This window comes from Mobula birostris, chromosome 8 (assembly GCF_030028105.1).
Source record: "Mobula birostris isolate sMobBir1 chromosome 8, sMobBir1.hap1, whole genome shotgun sequence".
In the NCBI taxonomy this organism is placed as follows: Eukaryota; Metazoa; Chordata; class Chondrichthyes; order Myliobatiformes; family Myliobatidae; genus Mobula; species Mobula birostris.
In genome coordinates, this window is record NC_092377.1 from 132,910,209 (window position 1) to 132,933,944 (window position 23,736).

The window sequence follows — 23,736 nt, forward strand, 5'->3', positions numbered from 1 at the left end:
CCTGTAATGGGAGAGCAGAATTGTACGAACTCCCAAATGCAGCTGAACAAAGTTTTTTTGGAAAAAAATAAAGAGGAAAAATGTTTCAAACTCTGACACTTGATCCCCTTGTTAGAATAGACCACAGCAAGGAAGCTGAGCATAGCCACTTAGTACATTGCAGCAGGGAAAAATTAGCATATAGAAGGCTACAGAATGACCATAAGTGTTTGTGGGACTTAATTATATTCTTGTGATCACTGCAGGTGCAGACTTCTAGAGGTCCAGCTTTGAAGAATTCTGTACAGCAGGATTCATTGTACAGCCTCCAAGAACAATTGGCAAGGTGCTCACCAAACATGACACTCTGACTGATCTGTGTCTCCAGTGATTTATTGATAGAGAAGTGGGTGTGTAAGATGTAAAACACATCATTCGCTGGCAATAGAAATACCTGGCAATGCTTGAAATACCCAATGGGGTGGTCGGGTAATGTTGGTGGAGTGATCGAAACTGAGTTAGTTTAACAAGTTGTTAACATTTCAGCATAAATTGCCCCTTCTGATACTGTTTGGGAGTTCAGGCTATTTGATGTAAAAACTGAAAACTACACAAAGATTCCCTCTTAAGGGTGTCCAATTGGCATTTCTGTGTCCACAATGTTTCCTTGGTGCTGACAAGGTTGTCTCACAGCGGATGCAGGGCATTTTTAAGGGACGAGGTGAACAGCCTGTGGGTGTGGTGAACATTGGAATCAATGACAGGGGTAGAAGAAAGGCTGTGGTTCCAGATCATGAGGTTGGGAGTTAGGAAGTTACTTTAAAGAGCAGGAACTCAGAGGTCGTAATATTCAAATTGCTCCTGGTGTTAACAGCAAGAGAATACAGAAATGGATGAGATTTGCTTACTTATTTATGGAGATACAACATGGAATTGTCTCTTCTGGCCTTTTGAGCCACACTGCCCAGCAATCTCCCGATTTAATCCCAAACTAATCGCAGGAAAATTTACAGCGCCCAGTTAACCTATCAAATGGTATGCCTTTGGACTGTGAAAGGAAACCGAAACGCCCAGAAGAAACAAGAACGCCCAGAAGAAACCCATATGATCACGGGGAGAACGTACAAATTCCTTACCGGCAGTGGTGGAAAACAAACTCAAGTCACTGGCACTGTAAAGCGTTGTACTAACCACTACACTAACATGCCCAAAATGCTGGAGGAGCTCAGCAGGCCTGGCAGCATCTATTGAAATAAATGCAGTTTATCTTTCAGGCCAAAACCTTTCAGCAGGACTGGAGAAAAAAAAGCTGAGAAGTAGACTGAAAAGGTGGGGGGGAGAGAGAAACACCAGGTAATAGGTGAAACCTGGAGGGATGAAGTAAAGAGCTAGGAAGTTGATTAGTGACAGAGACAGAACACCATTGAAGAAGGAAAAAGGGGGAAGGAAAATGAGAGGGCGGCAATGGGTGGGCAAGGAGATAAGGTGAGGGAGGGAAAAGAGGATGGGAAATGGTGAAGGAGGGTGTAGGTGAGGGACATTAACGGCAGTTTGAGAAATCGATATTCATGCCATCAGGTTGGAGGCTATCCAAACTGAATATAAGGTGTTGCTCTTCTAACCCAAGTGTGGCCTGATCACAACAGTGGAGGAGGTCATGAATGGACATATCAAAATGGGAATGGGAAGTGGAAATAAAATGGATGGCCACTGGAAGATCCTGCTTTTTCTGATGGACGGACCATAGATGCTTGTCAAATCTATGCCGGGGCAGCGGATATATCACCGAGCATCTACGCTCTGTCCGCCAGAACAAATGGTATCTCCCAGTGGCCACCCATCTTAGTTCCACTTCCTATTCCCATAGATGCTGATTGGACTGCTGAGTTCCTCCAGCATTTTGTGTGTGTTGCTCGGACTTCCAGCATCCTGCAGATTTCTTCTTGTTTGTGATTTGAACACTAACATGCCGCCTGACAGATGCAGGATTGACGGAGGTAGGTTTTAGGTTCCTGTATCATCCAGGGAAGATAGGACCTGTACAAGGGATGGCTATACTTAAACCAGAATAGTTCCAATATCCTTGTTGGGGAAACTTTAAACCGGATTGGCAGGGGAATGAAAGTCAGAGCAGATATTCAGATAGGGCAGTACAGTCACCTAGAGGAAAGAAAAATAGTATGTTCAGTAGGCAGAATAAGAATATAAATGCACAAAAGGGAAAACGATGCACTCAAAACTGTAATTAGCAAGTGGAGCTAAGCCAGTGCTGTCATTCCTGAGATATGGTTGAAATGTAGGCAGAACCGGTAACTGAGTATCCAAGGTATAATAACTTTAGGTGAGAAAGCTCCTTGAGTAAGTTCCTATAGATAGAGAATAGGACCAAAAACAGAGTAAAAACTTTTCTTGGGGTGCATTGCAGAGCCCCTCCCCACAGAACAGCCAACTATTAGACTTAGGGACGGCAAGATTTCTGTATTGTGACAAACATAAAGAGAGATGCGATGTTATGTTGAAGTTGCAAAACATGTTGGTGAGGCCTATTTTGGAGTACTGTGTGTAGTTTTGGTCAACTCCTGTGAAAGATGTAAACAAGGTTGAAAGAATGCAGAGAAAATTTGCAAGGATGTTACCAGGTTATAAGGAAAGATTGAATAGGTTAGGACTGTATTCCTTAGAACATAGAAGACTGAGAGGAGACTTGATGGAGGTATACAAAATTATGGGGCATATAGATAAGGTAAATGCAGGCCAGCTTTTTCCACTGACATTGGGTGGGATTACAACCAAAGGTCATGGCTTAAGGGTAAAAGGTGAGAAGTTTAAGGGGAACATGAGGGGAAATATCTTCACTCAGGGAGTCTTGAGAGTGTGGAATGAGCTGACAACACAAGTGGTCCATGTGAGCTCGATTTCAATGTTCGAGAGGTTTGGATAGGTACATGGGTAGCAGGGGTAAGGAGAGCTATGCTCCCAGTGCAGGTCATTGGGAGTATGCAGTTTAAATGATTTTGGCATGGACTAGATGGGCTGAAGGGCCTGTTTCTATGCTGTACTTCTCTATGACTATGAAGGGTTTTGGCCTAAAGTGTCGACTGTTTACTCTTTTGCAGAGATGCTGCCTGAGCTGCTGAGTTCCTGCAGTGTTCTGCGTGGTTCTGTAGAGTGTCCAGGAGAGGTATTTTACACAATACATTGAAACGAATGAAGAAAGGTTACTGGACTTTAACTTGGAGAATATACGGTAACAGGGACAGTATGACAATAACCACATTTTTTAGTGTTTATGCAAAAGGATAGAGATCAACCAGGAATAAGGATCTGAAACTAGGGAAACAACAGTTCCATAAAAGTAAGACAGAACACAGAGAAAGCCAACTACAAGATAGTTCTATGTCTGAACCATGGGAAACTCTGAAAGGTAAAGCCGTGAGAGTTCTGAGACAGCATGTTCCTGTCAGAGTGAAACCCAAGGCTGAAAATGATAGGGAATCCTGGATGTGGGGGGAGGAGGGGGATATGAAAGATTGGATAAAGTTAAAAAAAGGAAGAATACAGTAGGAATGGAAGAATAAGGACATGGGAGTCCTTAAATAATGCATAGGGAGGTGCTTAGAAATGAAATTAAGACAGCAAAGTGAAGTTTCAAAATACTGCTGGCAGACAAGATAAAGGTAAATACCATAAGACCATAAGACATAGGAGCAGAATTAAGCCATCTGGCACATTGCGTCTGTTCTACCACTCAGTCATGGCTGATCTTTTTTTCACTCCTCCTCAACCCCAGTTCCCAGCCTTCTCCCCGTAACCTTTGATGCCATGTCCAATCAAGAATCGATAAATCTCTGCCTTAAATTCACCCAACAACTTGGCCTCCGTAGCTGCATGTGGCAACAAATTCCACAAATTCACCACCCTTTGGCTAATGAAATTTCTCCACACCTCGTGTTGAAAGGGCGCCCCTCTATCCTGAGGCTCTGCCCTCTTGTCCTAGACTCTCCCACCATGGGAAACATCCTTTCCATATCTACTCTGTCTAGGCCTTTCAACATTTGAACAGTTTCAATGAAATCCCCCCACATCCTTCTGAATTCCAGTGTGTACAGACCCAGAGTCATCTAATGATAACTCGTATGATAACTCTTTCATTCCTGGAATCATCCCTGTGAACCTCCTCTGGACCCTCTCCAATGCTAGCACATCTTTTCTAAGAGAAGAGCCCAAAACTGTTCACAATACTCAAGCTGAGGCCTCACCAGTGCCTTAAAAAGCCTCAGCATCACATCCCTGCTCTTATATTCTAGACCTCTTGAAATGAATGCTAACATGGCATTTGCCTTCCTCACCACCGACTCAACCTGCAAGTTAACCTTCAGGGTGTTCTGCACAAGGACTCCCAATTCCCTCTGCATCTCAGATTCCTGGATTTTCTCCCTGCTTAGAAAATAGTCTGAAAATACGGAGCAGAATTACAAGTAGTTAAAGGGCAAAAGAGAAAACACAAAGGACGATATTGATAACATGAACAACCTATGGGAGGAACCTGAATGTAATGACTAACTCCTGAATGAAAAAAAATTATCAATGTTTCCAAAGTAATTGGATTTCGTGACTGGAGATGAATGGGGGAGATGAAATTCCCTGTAAAGAAAGAAGAGATACATGATGTCATAGCAGGCTTAAAGATCAATAAATCTCCATGGTCCTATGACATTTATCTCAGGGCTCTACTTTGGCAAGGGGAGAAATAACTGCGAGTCTGTCCCTGAATTTTAAAACTTTACTGGGTTTAAAGCCAATGCTATAACCAGAGGAAGCCAAAATGGTTCCCCTTTTCAAGGAGAGCAAGAAAATGTGTGGCAAAGATAAATTTGTGAACTTAATATCAGTAGTAGAGCAGTTATTAGAAAGGTTTCTGAGAGACAGGAGTAATAATCACTTAGAAAAGCAAGGACAAATACTCGAATGGCTTTCTCAAGAACTGCGAGTTTCTGATCAAATTGAGTGTACTTTTCTGAAGTCAAAAAAATATAGGTACATTGTGTAGAAGTTCAAAGTTTGTTCAGTGTCCTTAAAGGATCTTTGGAATTCTACACCAAAGTACCTGTAGTTTTTATTTCTACCATTCATGTTGTTTGTCCTAGAATCAAGTCGATAACATGGGTTATCTAGCTGAGGCTGGGACATACAACATGAAGGGCAGTGCAGGTAGATAACATGGTTAAGAAAGGGGATAATATGGACTTTTTCTTATCAGACTGCTGAATACAAGAGTTTCCACTTTATAAAATGTTGCTCAGAATTCAACTGGAGGAAAGCCTGCAGTTTTGGTCACCCCACTGTAGAAGGCATTGGAGAGTGTGCCGAGGATGTTGCCTGGGAGGGAGTGTTTCAGTTGTGAAAGAGACTGGAGGGACTACATCTATTTTCCCATGAGCAGAGGATGGGAGGTAAAATTGTGGTATATAAAATTATGAGGTACAAACGTTTGTAGAATAAAGGAAAAAAAATCCCCATAGTAAAGATAGATAAAACTGGAGGACTTAGGGTAAGAGGCAGTAGACTTAGAAGGAATCTGATATGGGCCTTTCTTTACTCACCTGAGTGGTGAGTACATTGCTTGAGCATTTAAGAAGTGACAGCATTTTAAATTGTATCTGGACATGCACTTGAATTGCCGAGGCAAAGATTTGTACTGGCCAAGTGCTGAAAGGTAAAATTAGTACGGATGGGTAATCAATTGTTAGTGTGGGCATGGCTGAGTAATTGTCTTGTTTTTATGCTTTGTGACTGAAACTCAGTGTGCTTTTGTCCCAATTGATCTATCTGATCTTAATCTATCAGAAACATTTAATGTGTCCAAATTATCCCTACCCCATCTTCTTTGCTACTGAGAACGAAGTAAATTTCCCTTGTTCCTATTTCTGACCCATATCTCTTTACTCCTTTTCTATTCAACTCTCTGTCTAAATGCCTTTTAAACATTGTACTAGTATCTGCCTTGACTAGCTCCTCTGGCTCCTCCTTCCACATTTTTACCATCTACTATTCGAAAACCCTACCTCCCAAATTTCCATTAATATCTTCCCTCATACCTTAAACCTGTGCCTTCTTGTTATAGATTCCCTTGTATAGGAAGAAAACATTTTGATTATCTACTGAAGATTTAAATTAAAACCTGCAGATACTGGAAAGCTAAAGACTGAAAATGCTAGAAATATTCAGCAAGCCAAGCTGCATATTTGGGAAGAACAGTTATAGGAAGGAATCTCCGACATGAAATTTTGACTCTGTTTCTTTTCGCACAGATACAGCCTCACCTGTTGATTATTTCCAACATTTGTTTTGGCCCACCTCTGACACTCTTAAGTTGATAAACATAAATAAGGTCAGCCCTCAGTCTTTTACATTCCAGTGAGAAAAAGCTCAGCCTAACCAATCTCTCCTTCTAACTACAGCCTTCCATCTCTCCTGCAGTCTTTCGTTACCACATCTAGAATGGCATTGGGCCAATTCCAGTATGCAATACCTCTTTTCTTTCTCCCCCTTTCCCCTCATCTTTTGGTTCAGGAGTGACATCAAGGGAGATTGTTCAAAACACAACTGCAAGATTTTTGTTTTCAACTCTCATGGTTACACTTTTCCTTATCAAATGCCCATCTTCAAGGTCAATGCATGAACAAAAGAGGCAACTCTACATAACATGCTTCTCATGTGTTTATTTATGGCAACATATGTAATAGAATACATTTGTATTTTTAAATACATAAATAGCAAATTCCGAAATTTTAAGAAGCTGTATAATGGCAGTACCCAGCGGAGTTTTGGTAAGAACGAAGCTCTGACCCATACACAATTGCAAGCTCAAAGACAGCTTCTGTCCCACTGATATAACTCTATTGAATACACATATTGCACAATAAAATGAACACAACTTCATAATCTATCTTGTTATAGCCCTTACACATTAATGTCTGCCTGTGCAGGTCTTTGTCTGTAATCATATTCTGCATTCTGTTATTGCTTTCCTGGGTAATACCCTGATGTAATGATGTGATAAAATGATCTGTATAGATGATAGGAAAGCCCAGCTTATCACTCAACGTTCCCTCTAATTTTCTTTTATAGCTGTGCGGACCATCCATTGCTTTCAGCAGGAAAGTTTTTACAGAGCCTGGAAACTGTGCGGCATTTTTATTTTTTTGTGAAATACATACTATGAATATTTAGAATGAAAATTGAAAAATCACTTCTGACTTTATTTAATAATTGAAGGTACTATGAAACACAGTACAACAAAGAAAAATCAATCATGTTTCTTAAGTTTTTTCTAGCTGCATCCAGTTCGAGCTGCCCAACAACTAAGGTTATGTGTGCAGGCGCGTTTCAGTTCCCACGCAGCCATGCGGAGGTTAAAGGAAACAGTGTTTTCATTGTACTCCGGAACATGTGACAAAAATCGATCATTAACCAATTAGCAATGGTCAATCACTACATCCGAAGGTGAAGGTCTTGTTTGCTACCAAGGGTGGTAAAGAAGAATGCAAAAGACCTCGGGGAGAATTGACAACTAATGCTACATAGTTTCCCAATGCTACATAGCCTGATGTCACACGGTACTGTACTAAGGCATACCAGAGTGACTTGATGTTTGAAGGACTTCAACTGAATTGCATACCTCATGCAGATATTCAGATTTGAGTTACAATTTTTTCATGCCACCAGCACCTGACAAAAAAATAATGAGATTAGTTTGATGATCTCAGTCATTTAAGATCAGGTATACCAGGCAGTGTTCCCTGTTTCTCTCTTGAAATGCAGTGGGGGGTGGGGTGGGGGGAGGTGGGGGTCTGATTCATGACCTCCTCTGAAGTTCCCAGAGGCTCAGTTTTGGCACCCCTCAAAATGCATTAGGGTCCCCATTTTCTAAACATCATTAAATCCCACTGGCTAAAGTGGAATGTGTTATAATACTGTGTTAATAAAGAAACTTAAACATGTTGGGGACACACAAGAAAGTCCAGGAATAATAGACAATTGGATTTAATATAAACTAGAAGAAACAGGATGACTCTAATATGCCCAGGAGAATCCTAACTAACCAATTATCACCTATCATCCCTCCTCTCCCACCAATAATTTGATTTTCCTTTGCATCCATGTCTGATCACTGCATGTTAAGCAATTGCATTGTATCCCTTCAGACCTTTGCATTTAAGGGGATGCTCGATAATGGAATTAAATTTCATGCTGTGGTTAGCTAAAACAAATAACAAATTACTTCCTTGTATAATTGTCAAAACAATCAAAGGTTGTGAAATTAAGAATACAGTGCTCTTTTATGAAATGATCGGAACAGATGGTAATTTACCAAGGCCATTGGACAAGTCGTTGGAGGAAAAGTTTTTCTGGGAACGTGGGGAAGTTCAGTGATTGGCAAACCCCTAAATTGAATCTTTAAAGGAGGAGACCCATTCTCTCCACCATCCAGGTCCTATAGCTCAATCAAAGGCCCTTAACCTACTCTGCAAACCTGAGAAGCCAGTGGGAATGTGCCAAACTCTGAGAGACTACTGGCTTTCAGAAACCTACCAATCTGAATGCCAGGAGGCCACTGTTGGGAAAAGTACCTAATATTGTTCTGACAATGCTGCCAGCTCATTTGTTTAGATGAATTCGGCAAGGAAATGATCTGCATTGACAAGACAGGAGAGAGTGAAAGGTCAGGGCAAAACGGTCACTCCACTGGAACACAGAAGAGGGAAGTGAAAAAGAGGCAAATCAATTGCTTTCAAACTTGCACATTGGAAGAAAGCTGTCACTAAATGATCAACAAAAGGGTTTAAATGCACTACAGATGGCTGCTTTGCAAATTCAGCACTAGGAATGAACATATACATCTTCCTGTGCTGTCTGGTCTGCCGTGTGACCTGGTCATGGTGGGGTGAGGAGGTGCGGCTTTCAGGCAGAGAATCAGCGTGCAAAGAAGTTGTGAAAATTTCTTTGCAGAGATACCTGCCTGGGGCGCAGCGAAGCAGTGTCAAAACCCATATAGATACACTCAGGAGATCAGATTAAACTGACATCTCATTTGTGGTAGGCTCTGCCTGTTGTGTTTTAACCTCTGCATACAAGGCGTTCTCTGTAGTTACTGGAGCACTCGGTTCAGCTTTGTTCAATGCAGCCAGGTTAATCGTTGCATAAGGGACTTCGCTATCCACCGTCGCAGCCTGAAGAAAGGAAAGTCGATTCAATATTCTGATTGTCTGCCACACACGAATAAACATTTAGATCAAATATTTTTATCAACAGAGTTGTCATTAGATCATCAATGGCAACATGCAATTTCAGGAGCAGATTCTTTCGAAGTTGAACTAGCAATGGATACAATTCATTGACAGGGTTTCAGAAAAAAGAAGGGGGCTATTATATTTGCCGATCTGCTTATTAAAAATTTATGCCCTATCCATCCTTTCTCTATCATCCTCCCCATCTTCTGTCTGCCCCACTTCTTTCTTTTTCTTACCACTTCATCCACTCCAACTTGCTCTTTGCTCTCCCCTCTCCACTGCCTTCTTTCCCTGCCCTTCTCTCCTCCATCCCCTCCTCCTCTCTACTTCTTTATTCCTCTCATGCACTCTCTCGCTGCTTCTTTCTCTGTCTCCCCTCCCCAAACCCTTCCCCCCTCACACTTCCCTTTCTCCCTTCCTTACTTTGTCATCTTGTCCATCTCTTACCTTCAGATCTCTCCTGTATTCCTCGCTCTTCCCTTCTTATGAACCCCTCTGATCTCCCTGTACTCTCTATACACCAGATCTTCCTTTTTATCTCTTTCCCTTTCTGACTTGCATTTCACACTCTCTCCGCAACTCCTCTTCCTTTTCTCTTTGCTCTTCCCTCTCACTCAGTCTCACCTCTCTACCTCCTTACTCCTTGTATCTCTCTCCATTATTTTACCCACGTCTCTTTCTCCAGTCACCATGTCTTTGTCTGTCTCCCTTTCTCTTGCCCCTCTCAACCCTTTGTCTCTTTTCCCACCCCTCTCTCCTCCTTTCTATACTCACTCCTCTCTCTTTCCTCCGTCTTTTAACCCCCACCATCCCTCCCATAATATCTCTGATTTTAGCATGATTTCTTAGTCAACTAAGGAAGATGAAGTTGTTAGAATGTACAAGAGAACTAGAGAGTAAGGAGGTGCAAGGATCACGAGAGAAGGGATCTGCTCTGACTAGAAAGAGACCTTGCTAATCATCAGTGATTTTAAACATCCTCTGCAACACAATGGATTATTTTGTAAAAAAATATTAAATTACCTAAATAATCCTTGATTACATTCATAGAACCACTCACCATTAAGAAGAAAGCTGTGCTGGCTGCGGGTGAGGTCTGAAACAAGTATTTTGTTTGCATCAGCATTTACTAAGGAGAAAGGCTTGACGATAATAAGGTAATGAGGCAACTTAATGAAAATAATGGGGCATCTTAATATGTCAGGGCATCTTTAGATAAACAAAGTGTCTGGGTTATTTCCCTAAAAGAACATTGAGGTGAGTTAGTCTCCAGGTCCTGATTGGATATAGCCCATGTTATTTGAGTGGTATAAGAGATAAGATTCCTGGGAAGTTGCAAAGACCTTTATGTCCACGGGAAAGTTCCAGACAACTGGCAAGCAGCTGACATTCTCCTATTCCGAAGTGAAATAAAAACAATCCTGGAAACTACAGGTCAGTGAGCCCTGCACCAGTAGTAGGGATGGTGGTGGAAATAATTCTTAGAAATATGATTTATGAGTGTAAGGAAAACAATTGCCTCATTAGATAGAGTCAGCATGGTTCTTTGTGGAGTGAGTAGTGCTGTACAAACTTGAATGAGATTTTCGAGGATGTGAGGAAGGTGATTGGCAAAGGTAAAGCTGTTGATGGAATCTCTGTTGATGTTAGTAAGACTTTTCACAATGTCCCTCATGGGAGGCTCATCCTGAAATTTAAGATGCATGGAATCCACAAGGACCTGGCTGTTTGAATTCAGAACTTACTTCACATAGAAGACAGAGGGTAATGGTTGGTTGGAGTTATTTTAGCTACAGGACCGGGAATACTGTTAGTTGCTGGTGAACGCAGCAGGCCAGGCAGCATCTCTAGGAAGAGGTGCAGTCGACGTTTCAGGCCGACGAAGGGCCTCGGCCTGAAATGTCGACTGCACCTCTTCCTAGAGTTGCTGCCTGGCCTGCTGCGTTCACCAGCAACTTTTATGTGTGTTGCTTGAATTTCCAGCATCTGCAGAATTCCTGTTGTTTCCGGGAATACTGTTGTTCTGTGGGAATCCATACTGGGACTTTACAGTGTGTTTTATATAAATATAAATGATGCGGATAGGTTGGTTAGTAAGTTCTCAGGCGAAACAAAGATTTGTGGCATTGTGGATAGTGAGATAGGTTGCTAAAGGATGACTGGGTATATAAATAGGTTGCAGATATGTGCAGAGAAATGCAGAGAATAAGATTAAGAGAAGTGGAGTCATGAGGAAAAGGGCGGAGAGATGGGTAGCATAAAAGGGAGGGAAGAAATAGTAGAGGCAGGAGGTAGGGCAGGGGAATGTGGGAAATAAGGATGAAGGCATAGAGGGAGAGAGGGGAGAGAGAAAGAGGGAAAGAAGAAAAATGAGAAAGAGTTGGAAGAGAAGGCAAAATACAATCTGGAGTCTTCATGTACAAGAGAAAATATTCTGGGATTGTGGTGGAACCTATTGCACAGACACTATCTCTATGACGAGCCCATAAACATTTCAGTGACACCTTTCTTTAATAGCATCTCTAGCTCGAGATGGCTTGAATGAGAAAAATTATCTGTGGTTCTGAATCTGAAGATCCATTTCCCCACATTCCTTCAGCATTCTTCCCTTCTTACATCAGTGTTACATCATCAACATTTTATATTGGTATCGGTGTGTAATCAACAAAAGAATTTACCTGAACTGTGTCTGGATCTCCTGTTAGAAAAAAGAAAGGAGGTGTTAGAAGCAATTATCGCTGAAATGAAATTCAGTAACGAGCCAGGTCAAGTCAAGGATATCAAATCTTAACAAAATATAAACAAGTACCACCAATCAAACCTTCAGATACTGGAATTCTGAGGTGAGGATAACAGTGCTGGAAACACTCGAAAGGTAAGGCAGCTGCCATGGACAGGGAACCTTTTTCCACAGATGATGCCTGACCTGCTCAGTGATTGCAGTGCTTTCTGTTTTACAGATACTTGTGCACACACACACGCACACAATAAATATGATATATTATTAAGCAAAGACGGACTCAGCAGCAGTGAAGCCATGCATGGAACCCACATGTGTGCCTGTGAATTCACACTTGGAGAATTGTGCATAACTTTGGTTTTTGAGCTATGAAGCAAGTGGAAACACTGAAGGCTACAAACTAATGACTCAGTAACAGTTATTGTGCCCATTGGGAACAGGAGAGCTGTGTGTTTTATTTCCACATAGAGAAGACTGGCCTGAAGTAATGGGGTTTATTAAGTGTCCTGAAAATGTAATGTGGTTAAGTATTTATCTTTACCTTGCAAATATTTTACTAAATATTTACAAAATTTTACCAACTCATATTTTACTAAATTCACTGATTTTTTTGAGGAGGTGATAGAGGTGATTGATGGAGGCAGAGCTGTGGATGTTGGCCACATGGACTTTAGTAAGTCACTCGATAAGGTCCTTCATGGTAAGTTCATCCAGAGGATTATATTGCATGGGATCCACAGTGACTTGGCCCATCAAATTCAGAATCTGGTTCTGAATTCAGGTTTGCTAAGGCTACTGGGGAGAGTTTAAACTAGAATTGTTGGGGGTGGGAACCGAACTGAAGAGACTAAGGAAGAGGCGGTTGGCTCTCAAATAGAGAAAGCTTGCAGACAGTGTGTGAGTGAGGATAAGTAAGTGATAGAGAAGAGACGCGCTCAGACCAATGGTTTGAGATGTGTCTATTTTAACACAAGGAGTATTGTGAACAAAGCAGATGAGCTTAGAGTGTGGATCAGTACTTGGAGCTATGATGTGGTGGCCATTACAGAGACTTGGATAGTTCGGGGACAGGAATGGTTACTCCAAGTGCTGCATTTTAGATGTTTCAGAAAGGACAGGGTGGGAAGCAAAAGAGGTGGGGGCATGGCACTGTTGATCAGAGATAGTGTCATGGTTGCAGAAAAGGTGGACGTATGGAGGGATTGTCTACAGAGTCTCTGAGGATGGAGGTTAGGAACAGGAAGGGGTCAATAACCTTACTGGGTGTTTTGTATAGGCCGCCCAATAGTAACAGGGATACCGAGGAGCAAATAGGGAAACAGATCCTGGAAAGGCGTAATAATAACACAGTTGTCATGGTGGGAGATTTTAATTTCTCAAATATCGATTGGCATCTCCCTAGAGCAAGGGGTTTAGATGGGGTGGAGTTTTTTAGGTGTGTTTAGGAAAGTTTCTTGACACAATATGTAGATAAGACTACAAGAGGAGAGACTGTACTTGATTTGGTATTGGGAAATGAAACTGGTCAGGTGTCAGATCTCTCAGTGGGAGAGCATTTTAGAGATAGTGATCATACTTCTATCTCCTTTACAATAGCATTGGACAGAGATAGGAACAGACAAGTTAGAAAAGCATTTAATTGGAGAAGGGGAATCATGAGGCTATCAGCAGGAAATCGGAAGCTTAAACCGGGAACAGATTTTCTCAGGGAAAGGTACGAAAGAAATGTCGTGAATGTTCAGGGGATATTTGTATGAGTTCTGCATAAGTACATTCCAATGAGACAGGGAAGTTATGGTAGGGTACAGGAACCGTGGTGTACAAAGGCTGTTGTAAGTCTGGTCAAGAAGAAAAGAAAAGCTTATGAAAGGTTCAGAGAGCTAGGTAATGCTAGAGATCTAGAAGATTATAAGGCTAACAGGAAGAAGCTTAAGAAGGAAATTTGGAGAGCCAGAAGGGGCCATGAGAAGGCCTTGGCGGCAGGATTAAGAAAAACACCAAGGCGTTCTACAAGTATGTGAAGAGCAAGAGGATAAGACGTGAAAGAATAGGACCTATCAAGTGTGACAGTGGGAAAGTGTGTAAGGAACCGGAGGAAATAGCAGAGATACTTAATGAATACTTTACTTCAGTATTCACTGTGGAAAAGGATCTTGATGATTGTAGTGATGACTCGCAGCGGACTGAAAAGCTTGAGCACGTAGATATTAAGAAAGGGGGTGTGCTGAAGCTTTTGGAAAGCATCAAGTTGGATAAGTCACCAGGACCGGATGGAATGTACCCCAGGTTATGGTGGGAGGCAAGGGAGGAGATTGCTCAGCTTCTGGCAATGATCTTTGCATCATCAATGGGGACAGGAGAGGTTCCAGAGGATTGGAGTGTTGCAGATGTTGTTCCCTTATTCAAGAAAGGGAGTGGAGGTAGCCCAGGAAATTATAGACCTGTGAGTCTTACTTCATTGGTTGGTAAGTTGATGGAGTAGATCCTGGCAGGCAGGATTTATGAACATTTGGAGAGGTATAATATGATTAGGAAAAGTCAGCATGGCTTTGTCAAGGGCAGGTCATGCCTCAGGAGCCTGATAGAATTTTTTGAGGATGTGACTAAACACATTGATGAGGGTAGAGCTGTATATGTAGTGTATATGGATTTCAGCAAGGCATTTCATAAGGTACCCCATACAAGGTTTATTGAGAACGTAAGGAGGCATAGGATCCAAGGGGACATTGCTTTGTGGATCCAGAACTGGCTTGCCCACAGAAGGCAAAGTGTGATTGTAGATGGGTCATATTCTGCACAGAGGTCAGTGACCAGTGGCGTGCCTTAGGGATCTGTTCTGGGACCCTTACTCTTCATAATTTTTATAAATGACCTGGATGAGGAAGTGGAGGGATGGGTTAGTAAGTTTGCTGATGACATAAAGGTTGGAGGTATTGTGGATAGTGTGGAGGGCTGTCAAAGGTTACAGCGGGATATTGATAGGATGCAAAACTGGGCTGAGAAGTGGCAGATGGAGTTCAACTCAGATAAGTGTGAGGTGGTTCATTTTGGTAGGTCAAATATGATGGCAGAATATAGTATTAATGGTAAGACTCTTGGCAGTGTGGAGGATCAGAGGGATCTTGGGGTCAAAGCAGCTGCGCAGGTTGTCTCTGTGGTGAAGAAGGCATACGGTGTATTGGCCTTCATCAATCGTGGAATTGAATTTAGGAGCCGATAGGTAATGTTGCAGCTATATAGGATCCTGGTCAGACCCCACTTGGAGTACTGTGCTCAGTTCTGGTCATCTCACTACAGGAAGGATGTGGAAACCATAGAAAGTATGCAGAGGAGATTTACAAGGATATTGCCTGGAATGGGGAGCATACCTTATGAAAACAGGTTGAGTGAACTCGGCCTTTCCTCCTTGGAACGACGGAGGATGTGAGGTGACCTGAAAGAGGAGTATAAGATGATGTGCAACATTGATTGTGTGGATAGTCAGAGGTTTTTTCCCAGGGCTGAAATGGCTGCCACGAGAGGGCACAGGTTTAAGATGCTGGAGAGCAGGTACAGAGGAGATGTCAGGAGTCAGTTTTTTACACAGAGAGTGGTGAGTGCGTGGAATGCGCTGCCGGCAATGGTGGTGGAGTTGGATACGATAAGGTCTTTTCAGAGACTTTTGGATAGGTACATGGAACTTAGAAAAATAGAGGGCTATCGGTAACCCTAGTAATTTCTGAGGTAGGGATATGTTTGGCACAATTTTGTGGGCCGAAGGGCCTGTATTGTGCTGTAGGTTTTCTATGTTTTTTTTTTCTCTATATTTCTAGAATTAGCTTGCACATTGGGTTGCACCTGAACTGGAGGGGAACTAATATCCTGGCCGGTAGGTTTACTAATGCGACTCAGGAGGGTTTAAACTAGTTTTGCTGAGGGCTGGGAACTGAGGCACTAGCTCAGTAAGTGAAGGATTTGCCAGGAAGGTAGATGTCAGGGAAAGAATTGATAGACAAAATTGAAATACAGTAACAGGTATGATGCGATGGTTAGTTTAAATGCTAGGCGTATTATGGATAAAGGTGATGAACTTGGACTGTAGATCAGTACATGGAACTACAATATTGTGGTCATTACAGAGGCTTAACTGAGGGAGGAGCAGGAGTGGATGATTATTGTACCAAAAAATAACAAAAAATAGAAAAGATAGAGAAGGCAGTAAAGTGGGAAAGTTACACTACTAATCAGGGACAACATCACAGCAGCACTCATGGGAGACATAATGTTGGGGTCAGACACTGAGTCCATTTGGTTAGTACTTAAGAATAGGAAGAGTACAATCACACTGATGAGATTGTACTACAGACCCTCTAAGACATTGAGACATTGAGGAACAGATATATAATCAGATTAATGAAATGTGTCAAAATAATAGGGTTGTTTTCATGGAAGATTTCAACTTCCCATAATAAACTGGGACCTTCTTAGTCCCAGGGGTTTAGATAGGGCAGAATTTGTGAAGTGTATCCTGGAGGGTTTCTTAAATCACTATGCATATAGTCCAATGAGAGGAGGGGCTGTACTGGACCTAATGTTGGGTAATCAACTTGGCAAGGTGGTTGACCTTACTGTGGGTGAGCACTTAGGGAAAAGTGACCACAACTCCTTAATTTTCTGGATAGCTATAGATAAGGATAGGTATGGTCCTTGCAGGAGAGTTTTAACTTGGATTAGGGCAAATTTTGAAGATATAAAGCAGGAATTAAGAAAAGTGAATTGGGAACATCTTTTTTGCCTGGCTAGTCCACATAAGACATACGGAGGGTGTTTAAAGATCAATTGCACAAAGTACACAAAAGGTATGTGTGTAAGAAAAATTAAGCTTGAGAATTAAGGGTTAATAAAACCACGAAGATAGCAGGGTAGGAAGCAAATGAGGTCTGTCTGCCTACTCATACTAATTAACAATAAGTCCTGTTAGAGATAAAGAACTGATGAGCATGCATTTTGAATGTAAGGAGAAAACCTTAACCCTCACAGCTATATGACTAATGACTTGGTTTTTGTAACCAATGGGGAAGGACCGTTGGCCTTCAGGATTACATGGCTAACGGCTGGGTTTCTTTTAATTAATGGGGAACTGGTTGTGTTTGTGGGGACCTAATGTCTAATTTTGTGCAAGGTTTGAAAGCAGCCTGAACCTTGTCAATGAGATCTAAGCAGGGTCTTTTGACCCATGAAAACTGGTAAACTGCATGTACTTTAGGATATAAAAGACCATGCTTGTGCTCGCTTTAGCGGAGTCTCTCAGTGGGCTCTCCATATGTAATAAAGAAATTAAACTGAATACTGGGGTCTGTGTCTTTGTTTAAGTCTAATCAGTGATACAGTAGTAAATTTTTCTGACGATCTGGCGAAGAGGATGGGATCCCTATAGATACAGGATCCAAGTGAACTCCAACTGAGAAATTGGAACCTTAACTAGGAGAAGCCGACTAGTGAGACCATAAGACATAGGAACAGAATTAGGCCATTCAGCCCATCAAGTCTGCTCCACCATTCTGTCATGGCTCACCCTGGATCCCATTCAACCCCATATACCTGCCTTTTTGCCATATCCTTCGATGCACTGACCGATCAGGAAACAATCAACTCCTGCCTTAAATATACCCATGGACTTGGCTTCCACCACAGTCTGTGGCAGAGCATTCCACAGATTTACTACTCTCTGGCTAAAAAATTCCTCCTTACTTCTGCTCTAAAGGGACACACAAAGAGCTGGTGGAACACAGCAGGCCAGGCAGCATCTATAGAAAGTTCTAAAGGGCCGCCTCTCAATTTGGAGGCTGTGCCCTCTAGTTCTGGATATCCCCACCATAGGAAACATCCTCTCTACATTCACCCTATCTAGTACTTTCAACATTCAGTAGGTTTCAATGAGATTTCTCCATCATTCTTCTAAATTCCAGTGAGTACAGGCCCAAAGCTCCTCATATGCTAACCCCTTCATACCCGGAATCATCCTCATGAACCTCCTCTGAACTCTCTCCAATGACAACACATCCTTTCCGAGATATGGGGCCCAAAACTGTTGGCAATACTTTAAGTGTGGCCTGACTAGTGTCTAATAAAGACTCAGCATTATCACGTAAACAACAGGAATTTTGCAGATGCTGGAAATTCAAGCAACACACATAAAAGTTGCTGGTGAACGCAGCAGGCCAGGCAGCATCTCTAGGAAGAGGTACAGTTGACGTTTCAGGCCGAGACCCTTCATCAGGACTAACTGAAGGAAGAGTGAGTAAGGGATTTGAAAGTTGGAGGGGGAGGGGGAGATCCAAAATGATAAGAGGAGACAGGAGGGGGAGGGATGGAGCCAAGAGCTGGGCAGGTGATAGGCAAAAGGGATACGAGAGGATCATGGGACAGGAGGTCCAGGAAGAAAGACGGGGGGGGGACCCAGAGGATGGGCAAGAGGTACATTCAGAGGGACAGAGGGAGAAAAAGGAGAGTGAGAGAAAGAATGTGTGTATAAAAATAAGTAACAGATGGGGTACGAGGGGGAGGTGGGGTATTAGCAGAAGTTAGAGAAGTCGATGTTCATGCCATCAGGTTGGAGGCTACCCAGACGGAATATAAGGTGTTGTTCCTCTAACCTGAGTGTGGCTTCATCTTTACAGTAGAGGAGGCCATGGATAGACATGTCAGAATGGGAATAGGATGTGGAATAAAAATGTGTGGCCACTGGGAGATCCTGCTTTCTCTGGCGGACAGAGCGTAGGTGTTCAGCAAAGCAGTCTCCCAGTCTGCGTCGGGACTCGCCAATATATAAAAGGCCACATCGGGAGCACCGGACGCAGTATATCACCCCAGCCGACACACAGGTGAAGTGTCGCCTCACCTGGAAGGACTGTTTGGGGCCCTGAATGGTGGTAAGGGAGGAAGTGCTCCCTTAAGCGGAACAAGTGCTACAAATGCCCTTACACTTCCTCCCTTACCACCATTCAGGGCCCCAAACAGTCTTTCCAGGTGAGGCGACACTTCACCTGTGAGTCGGCTGGGGTGATATACTGCGTCCGGTGCTCCCGATGTGGCCTTTTATATATTGGCGAGTCCCGACGCAGACTGGGAGACCGCTTTGCTGAACACCTACGCTCTGTCCGCCAGAGAAAGCAGGATCTCCCAGTGGCCACACATTTTTATTCCACATCCCATTCCCATTCTGACATGTCTATCCACGGCCTCCTCTACTGTAAAGATGAAACCACACTCAGGTTGGAGGAACAACACCTTATATTCCGTCTGGGTAGCCTCCAACCTGTTGGCATGAACATCGACTTCTCTAACTTCCGCTAATGCCCCACCTCCCCCTCGTACCCCATCTGTTACTTATTTTTATACACACATTCTTTCTCTCACTCTCCTTTTTCTCCCTCTGTCCATCTGAATATACCCCTTGCCCATCCTCTGGGACCCCCCAACTCCTGGTCTTTCTTCCGGGACCTCCTGTCCCATGATCCTCTCGTATCCCTTTTGCCAATCACCTGTCCAGCTCTTGGCTCCATCCCTCCCCCTCCTGTCTTCTCCTATCATTTTGGATCTCCCCCTCCCCCTCCAACTTTCAAATCCCTTACTCACTCTTCCTTCAGTTAGTCCTGACGAAGGGTCTCGGCCTGAAAAGTCGACTGTACCTCTTCCTAGAGATGCTGCCTGGCCTGCTGCGTTCACCAGCAACTTTTATGTGTGTTGCAGCATTATCACCTTGCTTTTGTATTCTATTCTCCTTGAAATAAATGCTAACTTTGTATCTGCCTTCTTTACCACACACTCAACCTGTAAATTAACCTTCTAGGAGTCTTGCATGAAACTCCTAAGTCTGATATTTGAACCTTCTCCACATTTTTGATAATAGTCTGTACTATTGTTCCTTTTACCAAAATGTATTATCATACATTTCCCAACACTATATTCGATCTGCCACTTTTTTGCCCATTCTTCCAATTCCAGACTTCCTTGAAAGAAAGGAATCAAGATCTGGATCGGGGGAGAGTGTCATCCTGGACTGGTTGGTGACCATTCCCTGAGTTCAGGTAAAGAACAAGAAGGGACTTGGAGGAGGGGACAAGACTCAATATAGATTAAAATATGGACCTCAGTATTTGGTGTTTGGTTGGCCGGCCAATCCACAAACCCAAGAAGGACTTTCAGAAATGGACTACCCACCCAGGCATGGACTGCTGATCCATTAACAAATGCGCCAGTGAATACACGAAGAAAGATTGAAAATTATAATTTTCAACTCCTAGGTGACCTGTTGGTTCCCCCAGGTTCACCTGCTGACAAGGTTTGGTTAGAAACAGGGGACAGCAGGTACTCTGTAACATTCTCCAGTGATTTGTATGGGTGGAGTTGTGGTGATTGGCTGTATGGTGTCTCTTTTGATCTAAAGAAAATTCAGTTTTGGAAACATGAAACAGAAGTTGGCAAAAGGGGTATAGAATATACTGTATGATGTGTTGTTTCAGTAAATGTGAAGAGGTGGGCAAGACAGCATCAACCACCAGAGGTTAAGCCTAAGAAGAAAATCCAACCCTTCAGAGGTAGAGGTACCCCCATTTGAGACCCTCAGCCCCGACTGCCTCAGGCTCTGGAATGTACCCTCAAATAACTTTCCCGCATCCTTATCAGGAGCTCTCTGAAGAGATGAAAATAATAGAAATGACTGTGGGCATGTTTCAGCAATTGAACCACCTTGCTGTCCGGGCAAGGAGAGGAGAGGAGGGTAAGCCAAGGTGGGGTTGTAGAAGAACCTGATCAAGGGAGACCCGAACTGAACTCTCAGTCAATAGGACGGGTACTCCGACCACAGTAGGGGTGCCTCGGGGAACAGCAGAGGCCAAGGAGAGGCTGTCCACTGACAGTCCAGGAACATTTGAGGGAGTGGCGCATCAGCTCCCTCGCATTGTGGTGGGAGACATGCCCATACTAAAACCATGGACCCCAGCTGAGGTATGAAATATGATTAGTGATGCACCCAAGCCTTTGACTTTTCACAGTTGGTTAGACCATACCTGTCAAATTTTTAACCTGCTACCTGGAGATGTGCCGGGGCTGCTTAAAGTGATTTATGAAACTCCATAGCCCAGAGTAGGATCAGTTTCCCTCCCATTAATTCCAGACCAAGGGGTAACTGGGTTCCTCCTGCAAATGGTACCCCCACGGATGGTTGAAGGGCTAAAAGAGGCCATCCTTGCGGGAGCAAGGCAACACGGGGATTTTGTGGAAGTTACTAGGTGTCAGCAGAAAAAGGGTGAAGCCATTACCAATTTCGTTCTCCATTTCCAGGATACCTGGGAATCTAGTGCAGGAATTCCCCTCAATCAGCAAAATGGTGTAGACGTTTCTGAACTGCCTTCCACCGGAGGTGGCTTGCTCTTTTAAATTAACTAATCTAAACTAGCAAACGGAGCAATGGAATGATATTGCTCCCTCCTTGATTGATATGGATAGAAACGGGTCATTTAAGAACCAGGAGGAGAAAACACAGTACGTGCAGAAGGGAGGAGAATGGAACATCGGTGCGCGACCTAATCACCGGGACGAGAGTCTGGATGTCTGTAGGAAATGTGGTAGTAACGGACTGGGGAATGCCATAGTAGGAATGAAGGGCTAGGGCAAGGGGGCCTGGAACGAAGGGTAGGAAGACGTTCAGAGGGTCGGCTCCTTTTACTTTGTGGATTCCCCTTCGGACCCAATAGGGGAGCCTAAGCAATGATCAGGCTTTCAGTAAACCCCCTATTAGAAACAGAGTTAGGTAACAAGAGAAAACCTGTCCTGGTCGACACCGGTGATACAGTAACGTCCATGCATCCTTCGGTGCCTTTACCAAAAGACAACAGAAGTATGAAGACAAACAAGAGTCCAGTCCTGCGAAAGGGTTTCTGCCGAAAACGTCGACTGTACCCTTTCCCTAGATGCTGCCTGGCTTGCTGAATTCCTCCAGCATTTTCTGTGTGTCGCTTGAAAAGTATTAAGACCGCAGGAATAGACTGAGCTCCTGTAATAGAACCCCTGTCCAAGACGGTTGAAATAAAGGTGGAGGGGGGAGGCGGGGGTGGGAAATTGGATTAATGAGACTTTTGTAATAGCCGGAAATGCCATTATCCATTGCATTCCCGAGGGTTTGTATCTTGAGGTCCGAGCTCGTACTATAATGCTACAAGAAGCGGACTACACGACAGATCAAGCAGTTCTTTATAGCTGGGAAATCTTGAAAGATATTTGGAAATACCTGCAGCTATGGAAACATGCAGATGATGGGGGATTATTGAAAGATTTAACTGGCACATGCAAAATGCTAATTTCTCTATCGGGGAGGGTAAACTTTGAACCAGAGTGTATAGAGCGGGAAATCTTCTTGGGCGGGGGCATTTCTCGCCACCGCATGTTGTTGTTGACAGTTAAACATCCGTTTAAACCAAAAGACCTGGGACATACGGTGAAGCGGGTGTTGAAGAATCAAAAGCCACCCCACCAAAGAAGGGTGATTTATTTCGGACCTGATACCAGACTGATAATATTATCCCCGTCACAAGTTGGATGTGAGTTTCACAGACGGAGCCCCCCCCACCCCACCCCAACCCACCCCACCCCACCCCCGAACCTCAACTGAGGGAACTTGACGATATCCGTCAAGTTGACCCGATGTTGTGGGCACAATATAAGAATCATGTGGGGTTAGTTAAGTCCGTTGACCCTCACCAGGTCACCGTCAAGCGAAACGCCCTTCTACCCTCCATCAAGCAGTACGGCTTATCTTCAGAAGCAATGAACAGAATTAAGTCATTGATTGAAACTTTATTGCAGCAAGGGGTTCTCCGACTAACACAAAGCCCCAGCAACACGCCGATATTACCCACTCCCAAGGCTGGAAAACCGGATGAGTGGCGGTTTGTACAGGACCTGAGGACTATAAATCAGATTGTACCGCCCATTTCACCTGTAGGGCCGGACACCGATGTGATATTCGCCTCTATCTCAAACAAGAGAAAATCTGCAGATGCTGGAAATCCGAGCAAAACACACAAAGTGCTGGAGGAACTCAGCAGGCCAGGCAGCATCTAGGAAAACAGTATAGACGACAGCTTCGCACAACCTGCTCCGCAATTACTGTCATCCCTGGTGCAAGCCATTGTTGTTGTATCTGATGTATAATCTCCCTCCCTCACATGACTAACGGAACAAGGACATGCAGGAGATTTCTGGGGAACAACGAGAAAACTATTGAAGTTGTCCAGATCTCCGCACCCTTTCAGAGTCCCTGAAGCATTGATTGTCCCTCCATTCCCCTCTCTTTTTATCTGGAGCCCCTTCTTGGGCGCCAACCAAATCCTGCAAAGTAAGAGTAGGAACTGTTCGTGTGCATTGCACTTGCATAAGCACCCGCATCGCTTTTTCATCAGTGGCGGCCTTTTTAGCCGCTGTGCCATGGGGCGTCGGATTGAGATTCGTACTTAATGACAGTAGTTTGTTTCGGTAACTACACTGCCTGCAATACATTTTAATAAGGCGCGCGTGTTGTGCAGGCTTCCCCAATGATATAATAAACCTTCTATGTTGCCAGAGTGACCCAAAGTTCTGCACCACCCCAAAAGCACATCCAGAGTCCTTGTAAGTATTTACTGTGTAACCCTCTGCTAGAATACAAGCTTGTGTCAGAGCGACGAGTTCAGCCGCCTGAGCGGA

The 23,736-nt window shown here is 43.5% G+C and overlaps 1 protein-coding gene across 5 annotated transcripts in view; it reads right to left on the minus strand.

Annotated features, from left to right (window-relative positions):
* Nucleotides 1–6,693: 6,693 nt before the first annotated feature.
* The window catches only part of LOC140201721 (uncharacterized), a 191,358-nt gene continuing 174,315 nt past the window's right edge, over nt 6,694–23,736 (minus strand). For all 5 annotated transcript variants that reach the window (XM_072266281.1, XM_072266283.1, XM_072266288.1 and 2 more), the window contains 2 exons: nt 11,951–11,970; nt 6,694–9,212 (listed from right to left, as the gene is read on the minus strand). In XM_072266281.1, coding sequence (XP_072122382.1) covers nt 9,057–9,212; nt 11,951–11,970 — 176 coding nt within the window. In that variant the 3' untranslated portion in view covers nt 6,694–9,056. The remainder of the gene's footprint in view (nt 9,213–11,950; nt 11,971–23,736) is intronic.